The sequence below is a fragment of the Salmo salar genome, chromosome ssa10 (genome assembly GCF_905237065.1).
Source record: "Salmo salar chromosome ssa10, Ssal_v3.1, whole genome shotgun sequence".
NCBI lineage: Eukaryota > Metazoa > Chordata > Actinopteri > Salmoniformes > Salmonidae > Salmo > Salmo salar.
This window is the reverse complement of record NC_059451.1, coordinates 114,593,785-114,614,868: the sequence shown is the minus strand read 5'-3', so window position 1 is coordinate 114,614,868 and position 21,084 is coordinate 114,593,785. Positions and strand designations below refer to the sequence as shown.

Here is a 21,084-nt window from a genome sequence, read left to right as displayed (position 1 = left end):
CTGATGATGTCTTGTCTATGTTCCAGGTAAAGTCTGATGATGTCTTGTCTATGTTGCAGGTAAAGTCTGATGATGCCTTGTCTATGTTCCAGGTAAAGGCTGATGATGTCTTGTCTATGTTCCAGGTAAAGTCTGATGATGTCTTGTCTATGTTCCAGGTAAGCAAGGCCTCTCCCTCAGCTCTCCAGAAAGGATCTTAGTGCAGTGAAAACATATAGTGTGAAGCTCGGTGAGAAAATCAAGAGAGAATCAGCCTCTGGTAACTGTCTGTGGCACTGCAGCCCGCCTCAGCCTGCTGTTAGCTGGATTCAGCAGCCCACCCACGGAAACACCACTACAAACACACACACATTCACGTGCATGTGAACACACACATACAGGCGTGCGGGCCCACACACACACATACAGTCAGGCACACAAGCATGCACGCGCCCATGCACAATCAGTGCTTGCTCATACACACATCAATACACACAGTGCCTGCACACACACGCACACACACACACACACACACACACACACACACACACACACACACACACACACACACACACACACACACACACACACACACACACACACACACACACACACACCAATGTTCGAGCTCATTCTCCTCCTACTTGCTCTTATTAAATTATACTGCCACTAGTCATCAGATAAATAAAATATGGCAGATATCTACAATAATAATATTACGTGTACAAGCCCCAACCCACACAAATCAGACTGATATTCAAAAAGGTTAAATCAGTGAACTTCTTCCCTCCTAGTGGCTGTCATTATAGTCATTAGATCACACTAAAGCTGTCATGCAAAAGGGCATCTAATCAGAAAGCCAGGGAAATAAACCCAGCCTCTAGGAGCAGAGCAGTTGAGGGAAGAGATTACACAACAGCAAACCCAGAGAGAGGAAGTTATCAGTATCGCTCTCTCTCACACACACTCTCTCTCTGTCTCTCTCTCTTTTTCTCTCGCTCTCTCACACTCTGTCTCTCTCTCTCTTTTTCCCTCTCTCTCATCATCTCTCTCCCCCTTGCTCTCACACACTCTCTCTGTCTCTCTCTCTTTTTCTCTCTCTCTCATCATCTCCCTCTCCCTCTCACTCTCTCTCACACTCTCTCTGTCTCTCTCTCTTTTTCCCTCTCTCATCATCTCTCTCTCCCTCGCTCTCACACACTCTCTCTGTCTCTCTCTCTTTTACTCTCTCTTTCATCATCTATTTCTCTAACTATTTATCTCTCTCTTTTTCTCTCTCTCATCTCCCTCTCCCTCTCTCTCTCACACACTCTCTCTGTCTCTCTCTCTTTTTCTCTCTCTCATCATCTCCCTCTCGCTCTCACTCTCTCTCTCATTATCCCTCTCTATCTATCTATCTATCTCTTTCGCTCTCTATGAATAACGGCAGCAGAGAGAGCACAGCGTGTAGAAAGGCTTAATGATCTATGCCATAGCTAATGGGAGCAGTGACCCCTACAGACAACAGGAGAGATATCTCACACACACATCCCATGTTCAAACCACCATCTTAAAAAAGTGTGTGTGTATAATTATTATTATTATTTGGTGAGTGCTTGTATTTGTCCTGTTTCAAACATGTAGTGTGTATTACACCCATGTGTAGTCCAAGATGGCGTAGCAGTCAGACGTCTTTGTCATGTCGTGTCCCTTGTATATATCTTTTTACATATTTTTACATCTTTTACTTCGCATATCTTTTAAAAATATTTTCCTAAACCTCAATTTCGAAATACTCTCCTGCAACCCGCCTCACCCAATGTGGCGTGGATCTGTTTTTTTTTCTAAAGTATTTCTATTTACTTCGGATCTGGAATCCCTCAACTGAAGCTAGCCAGCTAACTACCTACCAGCTATTAGTCAGCAAACCATTGCTAGAGGTCATCAGCTAGCCTTTAGCTCAGAAAGCTCTCGCCAGTTCGAACAACATGACTCAAACCAGAGCATAACGGACCTATATATATATATATATATATATACAAAAATTCTCCATATCCCCGGATTCCTACCGCAAACTCTGTACATTTTCATCTGGATCTTCGCAACTAGCTAACCGCAATCCCGGGTGACTACACCTGGCTAGCGTTTCCATCCCGGAGCAAGCACCAATTAGCCTGAAGCTAGCCCGGCCAGGGCTCCTGTGCTACCACCGAAGCCCACTCCTGGGCTACAATATCCGGACCCCTTCTACTGCCGGTACGGGGCACGGAACCCCGCCGATCCTCTACGACTGGAATACCGACATAATCTGCCCGAGGATTCCAAAAGGCCCCTCAGGCCTCCGCTGAAGGCCCATTCTGCTAACCACGGCCTGCTAGCTACCTAGAGCTACTTGGAACCCTACTAATTCCACGACTGGTCTATCGACGTCACCGCACGAAGAGGCAAAAACAGACTTACCCCCATCGCGAAGTCCTCCAAAGGATAATTTGCAAGCCCGGGTCTGCTAACTGCTAGCTTGTTTAGCCCCGGCCTACTATCTGTTAGCATCGGCCTGCAAACTGTCTGAATCTCCGTGTCCCCAGTCAGCCCAACCACTCACTGGAACCATATGTTCACTTGGCTACACATGCCTCTCTCTAATATCAATATGCCTCATCCATTACTGTCCTGGTTAGTGATTACTGTCTTATTTCACTGTAGAGCCTCTAGCCCTGCTCAGTATGCCTTATCCAACCATGTTGTCCCACCTCCTACATATGCGATGACATCCTTTTTCATACTGGTCCCCCATGGTCCCCCATACTGCTCCCCCATCCTTTAGCCGTACCCTTATCCTACTTCTCCTCTGTTCCTCTGGTGATGTAGAGGTTAATCCAGGTCCTGCAGTGCCTAGCTCCACTCCCATTCCCCAGGTGCTCTCATTTGTTGACTTCTGTAACCGTAAAAGCCTTGGTTTCATGCATGTTAACATTAGAAGCCTACTCCCTAAGTTTGTTTTACTCACTGCTTTAGCACACTCTGCCAACTCAGATGTCTTAGCCGTGTCTGAATCCTGGCTTAGGAAAACCACCAAAAACCCTGAAATCTCCATCGCTAACTACAACATTTTCCGCCAAGATAGAACTGCCAAAATGGGCGGTGTTGCAATCTACCGCAAAGATAGCCTGCAGAGTTCTGTATTACTATCCAAGTCTGTAGCCAAACAATTCGAGCTTCTACTTTTAAAAATGAACCTTTCCAGAAACAAGTCTCTCAATGTTGCCACTTGCTATAGACCTCCCTCTGCCCCCAGCTGTGCCCTCGATACCATATGTGAATTGATTGCCCCCCAACTATCTTCTGAGCTCGTGCTACTAGGTGACCTAAACTGGGACATGCTTAACACCCCGGCCATCCTACAATCTAAGCTTGATGCCCTCAATCTCACACAAATTATCAATGAACCTACCAGGTACAACCCCAAATCCGTAAACACGGGCACCTTCATAGATGTCATCCTAACTAACTCGCCCTCCAAATACACCTCTGCTGATTTCAATCAAGATCTCAGCGATCACTGCCTCATTGCCTGCATCCGTAATGGGTCTGCGACCAAACGACCACCCCTCATCACTGTCAAACGCTCCCTAAAACACTTCTGCGAGCAGGCCTTTCTAATCGACCTGGCCGAGGTATCCTGGAATGACATTGACCTCATCCCGTCAGTAGATGATGCCTGGCTATTCTTTAAAAGTGCCTTCCTCACCATCTTAAATAAGCATGCCCCATTCAAAAAATGTAGAACTAGGAATAGATATAGTCCTTGGTTCACTCCAGACCTGTCTGCCCTTGACCAGCACAAAAACATCCTGTGGTGTTCTGCATTAGTATCGAATAGCCCCTGTGATATGCAACTTTTCAGGGAAGTTAGGGACAAATATACGCAGGCTGTTTGGAAAGCTAAGGCTAACTTTTTCAAACAGAAATTTGCATCCTGTAGTACCAACTCAAAAACATTCTGGAACACTGTAAAGGCCATGGAGAATAAGAGCACCTCCTCCCAGCTGCCCACTGCTCTGAGGCTAGGAAACACTGTTACCACCGATAAATCCACTATAATTGAGAATTTTAATAAGCATTTCTCTACGGCTGGCCATGCTTTCCACCTGGCTACCCCTACCCCAGTCAACTGCCCGGTACCCTCCACAGCAACCCGCCAAAGCCCCCACCATTTCTCCTTCACCCAAATCCAGATAGCTGATGTTCTGAAAGAGCTGCAAAATCTGGACCCCTACAAATCAGCCGGGCTAGACAATTTGGACCCTCTCTGTCTAAAATGGTCTGCCGAAATTGTTGCAACCCCTATTACTAGACTGTTCAACCTCTCTTTCGTATCGTCTGAGATTCCCAAAGATAGGAAAGCTGCCGTGGTCATCCCCCTCTTCAAAGGGGGTGACACTCTAGACCCAAACTGCTACAGAACTATATCTATCCTACCCTGTCTTTCTAAGGTCTTCGAAAGCCAAGTTAACAAACAGATTACCGACCATTTCGAATCCCACCATACCTTCTCCGCTATGTTTCAGAGCTGGTCATGGGTGCACCTCAGCCACGCTCAAGGTCCTAAATGACATCATAACCGCCATCGATAAGAGACATTACTGTGCAGCCGTATTCATCGACCTGGCCAAGGCTTTCGACTCTGTCAATCACCACATTCTTATTGGCAGACTCGACAGCCTTGGTTTCTCAAATGATTGCCTCGCCTGGTTTACCAACTACTTCTCTGATAGAGTTCAGTGTGTCAAATCGGAGGGCCTGTTGTCCGGACCTCTGGCAGTCTCTATGGGGGTGCCACAGGGTTAAATTCTCGGGCCGACTCTCTTCTCTGTATACATCAATGATGTTGCTCTTGCTGCTAGTGATTCTCTGAACCACCTCTACGCAGACGACACCATTCTGTATACCTCTGGCCCTTCTTTGGACACTGTGTTAACTAACCTCCAGACGAGATTCAATGCCATACAACTCTCCTTCAGTGGCCTTCAACTGCTCTTAAATGCAAGTAAAACTAAATGCATGCTATTCAATCGATCACTGCCCGCACCTGCTCGCCCGTCCAGCATCCCTATTCTGTACGGCTCTGACTTAGAATACGTGGACAACTACAAATATCTAGGTGTCTGGTTAGACTGTAAACTCTCCTTCCAGACTCACATTAAGCATCTCCAATCCAAAATTAAATCTAGAATCGGCTTCCTATATCGCAACAAAGCATCCTTCACTCATGCTGCCAAACATACCCTCTGGGGTTCATATGACAGTGGATAGATTAACATTTAAACTACATAGAGCCGTCTAAATATTGATCACTGTGGTTTTAAACTAGATACCATAGCCATTGATGTTAAGACCATATTGTCTTGTGTTCCGCCAGGATGTGTTCCCTCGGGATGTGTTCCCTCGGGATATATTCCCTCGGGATGTGTTCCCTCGGGATATGTTCCCTCGGGATATGTTCCCTCGGGATGTGTTCCCCCAGGATGTGTTCCCTCGGGATGTATTCCCCCGGGATGTGTTCCCTCGGGATATGTTCCCTCGGGATGTGTTCCCTCGGGATGTGTTCCCCCAGGATGTGTTCCCTCGGGATGTATTCCCCCGGGATGTGTTCCCTCGGGATGTGTTCCCTCGGGATGTATTCCCCCGGGATGTGTTCCCCCGGGATGTGTTCCCCCAGGATGTATTCCCCCAGGATGTGTTCCCTCGGGATGTGTTCCCTCGGGATGTATTCCCCCGGGATGTGTTCCCCCAGGATGTGTTCCCTCAGGATGTGTTCCCTCGGGATGTATTCCCCCGGGATGTGTTCCCCCAGGATGTGTTCCCTCAGGATGTGTTCCCTCGGGATGGATTCCCCCGGGATGTATTCCCCCGGGATGTGTTCCCCCAGGATGTGTTCCCTCAGGATGTGTTCCCCCAGGATGTGTTCCCCAAGGAAGTGTTCCCTCAGGATGTGTCCATCTCAGATCGGTTCTCATCAGTGTATCCAGTCAATCTTTACCCATGTGAAGAATCAACAGGATATTTATTCATCCTAATTGCCCCCTTGCTAATAACATAATCAAGATTGGGGTCAATTACATTTCAATTCAGTCAATCGGTTTACTTCCTGAATTGACCAAATTGAAACGGAATTGACCCCAGCCCTGTTTACTATGGGCCTAATGTACTAGTATACCAATATAATGTACTAGTACACCAATACAATGTACTAGTATACCAATACAATGTACTAGTACACCAATACAATGTACTCACTACCATTATAATGTACTAGTGGTATAATAAAAGCAATGTACAGTAGATGGTACAATATAAGCCCCTCTGTACAGTAGATGGTGCAATATAAAGCCCCTCTGTACAGTAGATGTTGCAATATAAAGCCTCTCTGTACAGTAGATGGTACAATATAAAGCCCCTCTGTGCAGTAGATGGTAGAATATAAGCCCCTCTGTACAGTAGATGTTGCAATATAATGCCTCTCTGTGCAGTAGATGTTGCAATATAAAGCCCCTCTGTACAGTAGATGGTACAATATAAAGCCCCTCTGTACAGTAGATGTTGCAATATAAAGCCTCTCTGTGCAGTAGATGTTGCAATATAAAGCCTCTCTGTGCAGTAGATGTTGCAATATAAAGCCCCTCTGCACAGTAGATGGTACAATATAAGCCCCTCTGTACAGTAGATGTTGCAATATAAAGCCTCTCTGTGCAGTAGATGTTGCAATATAAAGCCCCTCTGTATAGTAGATGGTACAATATAAAGCCCCTCTGGACAGTAGATGGACTGCTGATTATATTACATACACCAGATATATGCAGTGAAATTAGTTGTTTTACAGGGTCAGGCATAGCAGTATGGCGCGCCCTGGAGCAAATTAGAGTTAAGTGCCTTGCTCGAGGGCACATCGACAGATGTTTCACCTTGGGTAGTCGAACCAGCAACCTTTCGGGTTACTGGCCCAAGGCTACATGCCGCCCTAGTGGTTTGTGCTCTGGTGCTCTGATGATTTGAACTCTGGTCTCTTACCTCTTTGTATAGAGCACAGACGTGTAGAGCCGTGTTTCCAGAGGCGTTCATGACACCCATATCTGCTCCATAGAACAACAGCTGCTCCAGGTGGTGGACATGTCCATATCTACACGCCTGACACACAAACACAGAGACCAAGTCAAATAATGTCCATATCTACACGCCTGACACACAAACACAGAGACCAAGTCAAATAATGTCCATATCTACACGCCTGACACACAAACACCAAGTCAAATAATGTCCATATCTACACGCCTGACACACAAACACCAAGTCAAATAATGTCCATATCTACACGCCTGACACACAAACACCAAGTCAAATAATGTCCATATCTACACGCCTGACACACAAACACCAAGTCAAATAATGTCCATATCTACACGCCTGACACACAAACACCAAGTCAAATAATGTCCATATCTACACGCCTGACACACAAACACAGAGACCAAGTCAAATAATGTCCATATCTACACGCCTGACACACAAACACAGAAGACATCACAAAGACCAGGTCAAAACAAAAGAAAATGAAACAATCCATACAGTAACTTACATAAGGCAAACCGGGACTATCATAGGAAAATATGACCAACCAAACATTTAGAAAGTCATTGATTGGCAAGAGAAGTCTATTCTGGTTTGTGTTCACGTGGATGATATATAGACCAGGTATTCTCAAACTGGGGTACGCGTTCCCCCAGGGGTAAGCACAATGCCGTCGGGGGTACGCCAAATCAAAATGCTATTCAAATAAAAATGTCATTATAATAATAATAATTTCTTTACTTTTTCAAACAGTACATTTATATTTTCCAACAAGGCTATACATTTGGTTGAGGTTTTATTCTCGCCTGAGTAGCCTTGTTTCACTGCCAAAAATAAAATTAAACCATCTAGTGTTCAGCGAAATTAACAACACAATGTCAAATACAGGTAGCCTAGTCAAATAATTAACAGCCAATCACATTAACCATTACTCTCTCGCAGGAAACCTTCAGTATTGCGCAGACATTTAGAAACGAAAAATGACCATTTGAAAAATAAGCCACAGGAGTTTTTGAGCAAGAATAAAGACTACTTTTGAGTAGTAAGACATTAAAAGCAACAGATACCATTAATAAGAAGGGGCTAGAAGCATCTTATATGGTGAGCTACCAAGTGGCTAGGACAGGCAAGCCCCATACTATTGTGGAGGTCTTAATTCTTCCTGCTGCCACAGATATGACTGGGACAATTCTGGGGGAAAAGGGCAAAAAAAACTATACAGACAATTTCTTCATCAAACAACACTGTTTCACGATGCATCAGTTTTTTTATTTTACCGTTATTTAACTAGGCAAGTCAGTTAAGAACAAATTCTTATTTACAATGACGGCCTAGGAACAGTGGGTTAACTGCCTTGTTCAGGGGCAGAACGACAGATGTTTTACCTTGTCAGCTCAGGGATTCAATCTTGCAACCTTCCCGTTACTAGTCCAACGCTCTAACCACTAAGCTACCTGCCGCCCAGTGACACGGTAGGAGATGTTTTGAAACAATTACTGCTTCGCATACAAGCCAGTGAATTCTATGCGTTACAGCTGGATGAGTCAACAGACGTGGCGGGCCTGGCCCAGCTCCTGGTATATGTCCGTTACGTTAATGGGGGGTCAACTAAGGAAGACATCCTCTTCTGCAAACCACTGGAAACCAGGACAACATGAGAGGATATTTTTTAAGTACTGGACAGCTTTGTGACATCAAATGGACTTTGGTGGTCAAGATGTGTTGGTATCTGAACTGATGGCGCAAAAGCCATGACAGGGAGACATAGTGGAGTGGTAAGGCGTGTGCAAGCAGTTGCTCCTGACGCCACTTTGGTACACTGCATCATCCACCGAGAGGCTCTTGCTGCCAAGTGAATGCCTGACAGCTTGAAAGACGTTTTGGACACTACAGTGAAAATGGTTAATTTTGTTAAAGCAAGGCCTCTGAACTCTTGTGTATTTTCTGCATTATGCAATGATATGGGCAGCGACCATGTAACGCTTTACAACATACAGAAGTGCGCTGGTTATCAAGGGGCAAAGTATTGACACTTTAAAAAAAAATTGATATACGAGCTTAAAGTTTTATTTACTGAGCATAATTTTCACTTGTCTGACCGCTGGCATGATGATGAGTTTCTCACACGACTGGCCTATCTGGGTGATGTTTTTTCTCGCCTGAATGATCTGAATCTATGATTACAGGGACTCTACGCAACTATATTCAATGTGCGGGACAAAATTGAGGCTATGATTAAGAAGTTGGAGCTCTTCTCTGTCTGCATTAACAAGGACAACACACAGGTCTTTCCATCATTGTATGATTTTTTGTGTACCAATGAACTCAAGCTTACAGACAATGTCAAATGTGATATAGCGAAGCACCTGAGTGAGCTGGGTGCGCAATTACACAGGCACTTCCCGAAACGGACGATACAAACAACTGGATTCGTTATCCCTTTCATGCCCTGCCTCCAGTCCACTTACCGATATCTGAACAAGAGAGCCTCATCGAAATAGCAACAAGCGGTTCTGTGAAAATTGAATTTAATCAGAAGACACTGGCAGATTTCTGGATAGGGCTGCGCTCGCGCTGTTAAGACACTGATGCCCTTTGCAACCACGTACCTATATGAGAGTGGATTCTCGGCTCTCACTAGCATGAAAAATAAATAAAGGCACAAACTGTGTGTGTAAAATTATTTAAGACTGAGACTCTCTCCAACACAACCCAACAGCGCAGAGTTATGTGCATCCTTTCAAGCACACCCTTCTCATTAACCTGTGGTGAGTTATTCACATTTTTTATGAACAAATAAGGTTTTATATGTAAGATGGCTAAATAAAGAGCAAAATTATTGAGTATTATTATTATTTGTGCCCTGGTCCTATAAGAGCTCTTTGTGACTTCCCACGAGCCAGGTTGTGACAAAAACTCCCACTCATTCCTATGTTTAAAAAATGTATCGTATAGTGTGTGTGGCAGGCTTACAATGATGTCAAAAAACATTTGAGAGTGTGCTGACCCTGGTGCTAGAGGGGGTACGCAGCTGGAGGTTGAATGTTTGAAGGGGTACGGGAATATAAAAAGTTTGGGAACTACTGAATAGACTACCCACTCAGGAGTCATACACATATTCCATGCAGTGTCTTGATCTGCACACTAGATGTCAGTCAGAGTACCATCTGTGCTGAGCTTTAAAATATACTGCATCTTACTGTTGTTATGCCCCTGATGATCTAGGAAAGCTTGTTTCTCCAAGGTCTATCAAAAGGCTAACATCTATAATCAACTAGAAGATAGCTTATTCAAGAGAGTCCATATAGCGATGGCTTGGGTTAAAATGTGGTTTTATAAAGTGTGATGGCTACTTAAACGTGGGTCTCCTCTAAACCACTGAGAAGACCACATTGGTGGCAGATGAACTGACGCTCTTCGCTTTAATTAAGCAAGAAGGCACAAGGAGTGTGGTATATGGCCAATATACCACGGCTAAGGACTGTTCTTATGCACAAAGCATCGCGGAGTGCTTGGATACTGCCCTTAACCATGGTATATTGGCCATATACCACAAACCCCCGAGGTGCCTTATTGCTATTATAAACTGGTTACCAACGTAATTAAAATAAATATTTTGTCATACCCGTGGTACACGGTCTGATATACCACGGCTGTCAGCCAATCAGCATTCAGGGCTCGAACCACCCAGCTTATAATACCATATATAACATTGAGCCTTTGGAAAAGCCCTATATACATCCAATCAATCATTAGTATTATAATTATTAGACACAACAGCAACACCTGGTGTATCTCATGCCAGCCATTCTCATCGTGGCAGGAGACGGTGGCGCGGGCCCTCAGCAGGAGCTCACAGCAACCTGAGTCTCCTCCCACCAGGACTGTGTGGTAGAGGGGGGTCAGACTTTGGCTGTCCTTGTAGTCTGGGGAGGCGCCTAGTTCCAGTAGAGCCTGAGGAGAGACAGCGAGGGTAGGTGAGAAAGAAGTTGCCACTAGATGCTGACCTTAGGTAAGTTTAGCATTTCCCCCACTGATAGATAAGGTTAGGATTGGGGAAGGGGAAGCTGATCCTTCATATGTACGTAGGGGAAACTTCACCCGGAGAAACACTTTACTTAAAGCCTGCAGGTATAATGGTTTATAACTTGTTGTAAACATGTATGAACCTATATATTGCTTTACAATATGTTATGTCTGTCTATGTAGGGCGTTTTCAACTATCACACCTAACTGTGGGGTGTTATGGGATAGATTGTTCATAACATCTAAGAGTATCAGTCGATCACAATTCTTTCTCTATCTCATCCCTTGGCCCTAACACATCCATGTTTGCAGACCTGAAGGGTGCAGATGAAGCGGTATTGGTGGAGCTTCCACTATATTGCTTCCACCTTACAGATCTGCACACATCAAAGGGTAAGCCCGAGGGGAAGGAGTGGAGAGTGAATTGGGGCCAACTTATTATATAAGCTATAAAAAATAATAGAGGTGCTGGATAACCTTCAGTGTGACCTGATTCTTGGCCCTGACTGCTTTGTGGAGAGCGGTCATCCCATCTTGTGATCTGAAGTCAAGATGTGCTCCACCGTGTTTCAGTACAACGACGACCTGCGCCACATTGTCCAGGTGGGCTGCGAAGGTCAGTGGAGTTTCTACAATACAAACACACAACATGCTGTTTACTGTTATAGAGCTTTTTTTTAAACAGAAACTTTTGTTTATTGTATTAACATCAACTATGGGTACTTTTCCTGGACATAGTTTAATCCTTGTCTGGACTACACGGCATGTTCAATGAAGAATGGCCATCAAAATATATTTTTAGTGCAGGACTAGGCTTTGTCTGTGAAACCCGCCCTATATACGTCCAACAGAATGAGGTGCACAAAAACACAAGAAATTGTACTGTAGCCATAAACTTTCATCTGAGGAGAGCTGATCTCTAATTTCTCTCGTCAGTAAACTAAGACATTCATAATTGACCTGACATTGTTTACTCCTTAGCAGCAGATGCTGTATAAAACAAAACACATCACATTGAATCATTGTCTGTGTGTGTGTGTGTGTGTGTGTGTGTGTGTGTGTGTGTGTGTGTGTGTGTGTGTGTGTGTGTGTAGCGTACCACCAGTGTCTGGGTCGTGGTAGTTGGGATCGAGGCCTTTCTCCAGCATTTTTGCTAGTTTATCCAGCTGGTGATGCTGAATGTGATCCATTAATTTCCTGTAGTTGGCCTAGGGGTAGGAGGGAGCATGTAGAGAGAGGGATGGAGAGAGAGACGGACAGGTGAACACCAGAGTCATATTCATTGGTGTACAACGTAGCAAAACAAGAAAAACTAAAATGAGCGTTTCTTATTGGACAAGTTCAGGTTCAGGTTCCCTTCCTCAATTTTCTTTTGTGACTAATGAACATTACCCAGTGGACTGAGAATCAGATGAGAGAGAGAGAGAGACAGAGAGAGAGAGAGAGAGAGAGAAGAGAGAGAGAGAGAGAGAGACAGAGAGAAAATTAGAATGAGAAAGAGAGAAAGAAAGAGAGATATAGAGAGAGAGAGAGAAAATGAGAACGAGAAAGAGAGAAAGAAAGAGAGAGAGAGGAAAAAACAGAAAAAACATATACATGATCAATTACAAATCTTAGAGTCAGCTATTAAAAACTACCAGAACCCACTGGATTCTCCAATTATATTGAATGAACTACAGGACAAAATACAAAAAGGCCTGTGGTATTTATGTATCCTAAAAGTCCACAGAAGTGGAGAAAAATTTTACACAAATAACTATCGTGGGATATGTGTCAACACCAACCTTGGGAAAATCAGCAAACTCGTACATTTCCTCAGTGAAAACAATGTACTGAGCAAATGTCAAATTGTCTTTTTGACAAATTACCGTACAAATCACCCTGCACACCCTAATTGACAAACAAACCAAAACGAAGCCAAAGACTTCTCATTATTTGCTGATTTCAAAAAAGCTTTTGACTCAATTTGGCATGAGGGTCAGCAATACAAATTGATGGAAAGCAGCTTTGGGGGAAAAACTTACGACAATAGAAAATCCATGTACACAAACAACAAGTGTGTGGTTAAAATTGGCAAAAACACACATTTCTTTCCACAGGGCCGTGGGGTGAGACAGGGATTCAGCTTAAGCTCGACCCTCTTCAACATATATATCAACAAATTGGCGAGGGCACTAGAACAGTCTGCAGCACCTGGCCTCACCCTACTAGAATCTGAAGTCAAATGTCTACTGTACCAAGGAGGGCCTACAGCAGCACCTAGATCTTCTGCACAGATTCTGTCAGACCTGGGCCCTGACAGTAAATCTCAGTAAGACAAAAATAATAGTGTTCCAAAAAATGTCCAGTTGCAAGGACCATAAATACAAATTCCACCTAGACACTGTTGCCCTAGAGCACACAAAAAACTACACCTACCTTGGTCTAAATATCAGCACCACAGGTATCTTCCACAAAGCTGTGAACGATCTTAGTCAAGGCAAGAAGGGCCTTCTATGCCATAAAAAGGAACATAACTTTTGACATCCCAATTAGGATCTGGCAAAAAATACTTCAATCAGTTATAGAACCCATTGCCCTCTATGGTTGTGAGGTCTAGCGTCTACTCACCAACCAAGAATTCACAAAATGGGACAAACATCAAATTGAGAGTGCATGCAGAATTCTACAAAAACATCCTTTGTGTACAAAGTAAAACACCAAAACAATGCATGCAGATCAGAATAAGGATGAATCCTGATAATTATAAAAATCCAGAAAATAGCAATTCAATTCTACAACCACCTAAAAAGAAGCGATTCTCAAACATTCCAACCTTCTCTCCCTAGCCCAGGCCTCTATACCCACCTGCTTCAATATGTCCACCATCATCCTTGTACCCAGGAAAGGCAAAGTAACTGAACTCACTTCCGTCATAATGAAGTGCTTCGAGAGGCTAGTCAAAGACCATGTCACCTCCTCCCTCCCAACACCCTTGACCCTCTACAATTCGCCTACCGCCCTGACAGATCCTCAGATGATGCAATCGCCATTGCACTGCACACTGCCCTTACCCACTTGGACAAAAGGAATGTATATGTGAGGATGCTTTTCATCGACTACAGCTCGGCCTTCAATACCATAGTGTCCTATCAGCTCATTACAAAGCTCACTGCCCTGGGTCGGAACTCCTCCCTATGCAACTGGGTCCTGGACTTCCTGACGGGCCGCCCCACAGGTGGTGAAGTTAGGCAACATTACCTCCTCGGCACTGATCCTCAACACGGGGACCCCACAAGGATGCGTCCTCAGTCCCCTCCTGTATTCCCTGTATACCCACGACTGCGTGCCCTCACACAGTTCCAACTCCATCATCAAGTTCGCTGATGACACAACAGTAGAAGGCCTGATCACCAACAATGACGAGACAGCCTACAGGGAGGAGGTAGGCACTCTGACAGTGTGGTACCAGGTAAACAACCTCTCTCACAATGTTAGCAAATCAAAGGAGCTGATTGTGGACTTCAGGAGGAACCAGGCTGGACACATCCCCATCCTCGTCAACGGGGCTGCCATTGAGACAGTCAATAATTTCAAATTCCTCGGCGTACACGTCTCAGAGAAGCTGAAATGGTCTAGCCACAAGGACACCGTAGTGAAGAAGGTACGACAGCGACTCTTCAACCTCAGGATGCTGAAGAAATTTGGCCTGTCCTAGAGGGCCCATCACAGTGTTCTAAAGGAGCACCATCGAGAGCATACTGTCAGGCTGTATCAAGCCGTGGACCGCAAGGCTCTTCAGAGGGGGATACGTGCAGCCAAACGCACCATTGGGTGCACACTTCCTACACTACAGGACACCTACAACAACAGGTGTCACAGGAAGTCCAAGAAGATCATCAGGGATCCCAGCCACCCAAGCCATGCCCTGTTCTCCCCGCTTCAGTCACTCAGATACAGGCAGTACAGGAGCATCATGGCAAAAACTGAAAGACTGGCCAATAGTTTCTACTTTCAGACCATCAGGCTGCTGAACAGCCAGCACTAGTCAGGTACCTGCTCCCCTCTCCCCCTATGGACCCCCCCCCCCCTCCCATGTATTTATTCATCACTGCTACAGTTGTTGTTATTATATAGTGCTATTGTTGTTTTTTATTACCATTTTCATTATTTTATTTCACTTGGTCCTGCATGTTGGAGCTCAGAGTCTAAGAGTTTCACTGTACCCTGCAATCACACCTGAGACCCTGTTCATATGACTATTAAACAATCTGAATCTGAATAATAACTAAGCCCTCAACTACAGAGAGGTGAACCTGGAGAAAATGATCCTCAGCCAGCTGGTACAGGGACTCTGTTCACAAACACAAACAGACAACACAGAGACCCAAGACAGCAACACAATTAGACCCAACCAAATCATGAGAAAACAAAAACATAATTACTTGAAGCATTGTAAAGAATCAACAAAAAAACAGAGCAAACTGGAATGTTATTTGGCCCTAAACAGAGAGTACACAGAGGCAGAATACCAGACCACTGTGACTGACCCAAAATTAAGGAAAGCTTTGACTATGTACAGACTCAGTGAGCATGGCCTTGATATTGATAGAGGACGCCATTGGCAGATCTGGCTCTCAAGAGAAGACAAGCTATGAGAGAGAGAGATTAAATCAGATCAGAGACAGAGACAGAGAGAGATCAGATCAGATCAGATCAGAGAGAGAGAGAGAGAGAGAGCGATCTCCTGCCAAATGTATGTGTCACGTGATGACGCTGGAGAGACAAAGCAGGTATGGGGTGTCAAACATTTAATAAGGAACGGACATGGAACGAGACAGGAACACCGTCAGCATACAAGAAAACAAAGACAAAAAACAATCAATGCATCAGCAGGGAACAGAGCAGGGAAACTGACAAATATAAGGGAGGTAATAAACAGATGATAAGTCCAGGTGAGTCCAATATCGTTGAAGCGCGTGATGAGGGAAGGCAGGTGTGCGTAATTGATGGCAGTAGTGCGTGATGCAGGGCAGCCTGGCGCCCTCAAGCGCCAGGGGAGGGAAGAGCGGGAGCAGACATGACAGTACCCCCCCTCTAGGGGCGCCACCTGGCGTCCCACCTGGGCGAACCGACCGAGATATGGGCGCGAGGAAAGCCGGTTGGGGCGTGGGAGCACAACGAACCGGCAGGCATGTGAGAACCTGGCGAGCCGGCTGTGGCATGGAAGCCAGACAATCCGACTGAGGCAAGACGCCTGTCGATCCTGCTGCAGCGAGGGAGCCCGATGATCCGATGGAGAGTGACATGGGATGGGAAGCCGCCGAGCCAACCGAGGCAAGGAAACCTCTCGAGCCAGCCAGGGCGTGAAAGCCCGACTGTCTGGCTTAGGCATCCCCGGTTCCATCGGTGGTGACCCAGAGCCGATGCCACCACACTACCCGGAACGCCAGCCGTCCCCGATGCTTCGTGTGATGGCTGATGCATTCTGTCACGTGATAACGCTGGAGAGACGAAGCAGGTACGGGGAGTCAAACATTTAATAAGGAACGGACATGGAACGAAACAGGAACAGCATCAACATACAAGAAAACAAAGACAAAAAACAATCAATGCATCAGCAGGGAACAGAGCAGGGAAACTGACAAATATAGGGGAGGTAATAAACAGACGATAAGTGAGTCCAGGTGAGTCCAATATCGTTGAAGCGCGTGACGAGGGATGGCAGGTGTGCATAATTGATGGCAGGAATGTGTGATGCAGGGCAGCCTGGCGCCCTCAAGCGCCAGGGGAGGGAAGAGTGGGAGCAGACATGACAGTATGACCATATTAGACACATATTTCCCTCAGATTACACAGATCCACAAAGAATTTGAAAACAAACCCGATTTTGATAAACTCCCATATCTACTGGGTGAAATACCACAGTGTGCCATCACAGCAGCAATATTTGTGACCTGTTGCACAAGAAAAGGGCAACCAGTGAAGAAGGAACACCATTGTAAATACAACCCATATTTATGTTTATTTATTTTCCCTTTTGTTCTTTAACCATTTGCACATCGTTACAACACTTTATATATACATAATATGACATTTGTAATGTCTTTATTCATATGGAACTTCTGTGAGTGTAATGTTTACTGTTCATTTATATAGTTTATTTCACTTTTGTATAATATCTACTTCACTTGCTTTGGCAATGTTAGCGTATGTTTCCCATGCCAATAAAGCCCCATGAATTGAATTGAATTGAGAGAGAAAGCAGAGAGAGGGAGGGAGGAAGGGAGGGATGTGTAAGTGACAGATGACTGCTGAGGCAAATGGTACCGAAGCATCTGCTCTCGGACCAACAGGCTCCGTGACAGCTTCTGCTCCCAAGCCATAAGTCTGCTAAATAGCCAAACTGCTAAATAGTCAACTAATAGTACCCAAACTATCTGCACTGACTCTATCTTGCACTGACCCTACATACACTCACTAGACTATATATCTAAACCATATACACACTCACTCACATACAGTACATTGACACTCCCACAGAAACCCCACACATTTTCACATACATGTATACTACATACGCACACAAACACACATAACACACACATGCAGATCGACACAACACAAACACAGATACATACACATTTACACACGCACACATTTACACTCATCATATGTGCTGCTACATGGTCTTTATTTTACAACTATTATTAATTATCCTGATGTCAAGTCACTTTACCCTGCCTTCATGTACATATCTCCCTCAAATACCGTATTATTATCTACCCTGATGCCTAGTCACTTTACCCTGCCTTCACATACATATCTACCTCAAATACCTAATTATTATCTATCCTGATGCCTAGTCACTTTACCCTGCCTTCATGTACATATCTCCCTCAAATACCTTATTATTATCTACCCTGATGCCTAGTCACTTTACCCTGCCTTCATGTACATATCTACCATAAATACCTTATTATCTATCCTGATGCCTAGTCACTTTACCCTGCCTTCATGTACATATCTACCTCAAATACCTTATTATCTATCCTGATGCCTAGTCACTTTACCCTGCCTTCATGTACATATCTACCTCAAATACCTTATTATTATCTATCCTGATGCCTAGTCACTTTACCCTGCCTTCATGTACATATCTACCTCAAATACCGTATTATTATCTATCCTGATGCCTAGTCACTTTACCCTGCCTTCATGTACATACAGTGCCTTGCAAAAGGAGCTCTACAAACAGGTCAGGGACAAAGTTGTGGAGAAGTACAGATCAGGGTTGGGTTAAAAAAAATCATCCCTATCATTGAACATCCCACGGAGCACCATTAAATCCAATATTAAAAAATGGAAAGAATATGACACCACAACAAACCTGCCAATAGAGTGCTGCTCACCAAAACTCACAGACCAGGCAAGGAGGGCATTAATCAGAGAGGCAACAAAGAGACCAAAAATAGCCCTGAAGGAGCTGCAAAGCTCCACAGAGGAGATTGGAGTATCTGTCCATAAGACCACTTTAAGCCGTACACTCTACAGAGCTGGGCTTTACTGAAGTGTGGCCAGAAAAAAGCCATTGTTTAAAGAAAAAAATAAGCCAACACGCTTGGTGTTCGCCAAAAGGCACTTGGGAGACTCCCCAAACATATAGAAGAAGGTAATCTGGTCAGATGAGACTAAAATTTAGCTTTTTGGCCATCAAGGAAAACGCTATGTCTGGCGCAAACCAAACACCTCTCATCACCCTGAGAACACCATCCCCACAGTGAAGCATGGTGGTGGCAGCATCATGCTGTGGGGATGTTTTTTATCGGCAGGGACTGGGAAACTGGTCAGAATTTAAGGAATGATGGATGGCGCTAAATACAGGGAAATTCTTGAGGGAAACCTGTTTCAGTCTTCCAGAGATTTGAGACTGGGACGGAGGTCCACCTTCCAGCAGGACAATGACCCTAAGTATACTGCTAAAGCCATACTTGAGTGGTTTAAGGGGAAACATTTGAATGTCTTGGAATGGCCTAGTCAAAGCCCAGACCTCAATCCAATTGAGAATCTGTGGTATGACTTAAAGATTGCTGTACACCTGCGGAACCCATCCAACTTGAAGGAGATGGAGCAGTTTTGCCTTGAAGAATGGGCAAAAATCCCAGTGGCTAGATGTGCCAACCTTATAGAGACATACCCCAAGAGACTTGCAGCTGTAATTGCTGCAAAAGGGGGCTCTACAAAGTATTGCATTTGGGGGGGTGAATACTTATGTACGCTCAAGTTTTCTGTTTTTTTTGTCTTATTTCTTGTTTGTTTCACAATAAACAATATTTTGCATCATCAAAGTTGTAGGCATGTGATGGAAATCAAATGATACAACCCCCCAAAAAATCTATTTTAATTCCAGGTTGTAAGGCAACAAAATAGGAAAAATGCCAAGGGGGTGAATACTTTCGCAAAGCCACTGTATCTACCTCAAATACCTAATTATTATCTAACCTCATGCCTAGTCACTTTACCCTGCCTTCATGTACATATCTCCCTCAAATACCTTATTATTATCTATCCTGATGCCTAGTCACTTTAAACCTGCCTTCATGTACATATCTACCTCAAATAACTTATTATTATCTATCCTGATGCCTAGTCACTTTACCCTGCCTTCATGTACATATCTCCCTCAATCACCTTATTATTATCTATCCTGATGCCTAGTCACTTTACCCTGCCTTCATGTACATATCTCCCTCAAATACCTTATTATTATCTATCCTGATGTCTAGTCACTTTACGCTGCCTTCACGTACATATCTACCTCAAATACCTTATAATTATCTATCCTGATGCCAAGTCACTTTACCCTGCCTTCACATACATATCTACCTCAAATACATTATTATTAACTATCCTGATGCCTAGTCACTTTACCCTGCCTTCACATACATATCTACCTCAAATACCTTATTATCTATGCTGATGCTTAGTCACTTTACCCTGCCTTCATCTACATATCTACTTCAAATACCTCGTACCTCTGCACACTGATCTGATACTGATACTCTCTGTATATAGCTCCACATTGATCTGGTACTGGTACTCCCTGTATATAGCTCCACATTGATCTGGTACTGGTACTCCCTGTATATAGCTCCACATTGATCTGGTACTGTTACTCCCTGTATATAGCTCCACATTGATCTGGTACTGGTACTCCCTGTATATAGCTCCACATTGGTCTGGTACTGGTACTCCCTGTATATAGCTCCACATTGATCTGGTACTGGTACTGCCTGTATATAGCTCCACATTGATCTGGTACTTCCTGTGAATAGCTCCACATTGATCTGGTACTCCCTGTATATAGCTCCACATTGATCTGGTACTCCCTGTATATAGCTCCACATTGATCTGGTACTCCCTGTATATAGCTCCACATTGATCTGGTACTCCCTGTATATAGCTCCACAGTGATCTGGTACTCCCTGTATATAGCTCCACATTGATCTGGTACTGGTACTCCCTGTATATAGCTCCACATTGATCTGGTACTGGTACTGCCTGTATATAGCTCCACATTGATCTGGTACTTCCTGTGAATAGCTCCACATTGATCTGGTACTCCCTGTATATAGCTCCACATTGATCTGGTACTCCCTGTATATAGCTCCACATTGATCTGGTACTCCCTGTATATAGCTCCACATTGATCTGGTACTCCCTGTATATAGCTCCACAGTGATCTGGTACTCCCTGTATATAGCTCCACATTGATCTGGTACTCCCTGTATATAGCTCCACATTGATCTGGTACTGGTACTCCCTGTATATAGCTCCACATTGATCTGGTACTGGTACTCCCTGTATATAGCTCCACATTGATCTGGTACTGGTACTCCCTGTATATAGCTCCACATTGATCTGGTACTGGTACTGCCTGTATATAGCTCCACATTGATCTGGTACTGGTACTCCCTGTATTTAGCTCCACATTGA

General features: G+C 44.4%; 1 protein-coding gene across 1 annotated transcript in view; it reads right to left on the bottom strand.

Moving 5' to 3' along the window:
• LOC106561615 (SH3 and multiple ankyrin repeat domains protein 2) overlaps positions 1-21,084 on the bottom strand; it is a 163,025-nt gene that overhangs the window by 134,756 nt on the left and 7,185 nt on the right. The window contains exons 4-7 of the mRNA XM_045688461.1: positions 12,209-12,317; positions 11,587-11,738; positions 10,870-11,037; positions 7,027-7,143 (exon numbers count right to left, since the gene is read on the bottom strand). Coding sequence (XP_045544417.1) covers positions 7,027-7,143; positions 10,870-11,037; positions 11,587-11,738; positions 12,209-12,317 — 546 coding nt within the window. The remainder of the gene's footprint in view (positions 1-7,026; positions 7,144-10,869; positions 11,038-11,586; positions 11,739-12,208; positions 12,318-21,084) is intronic.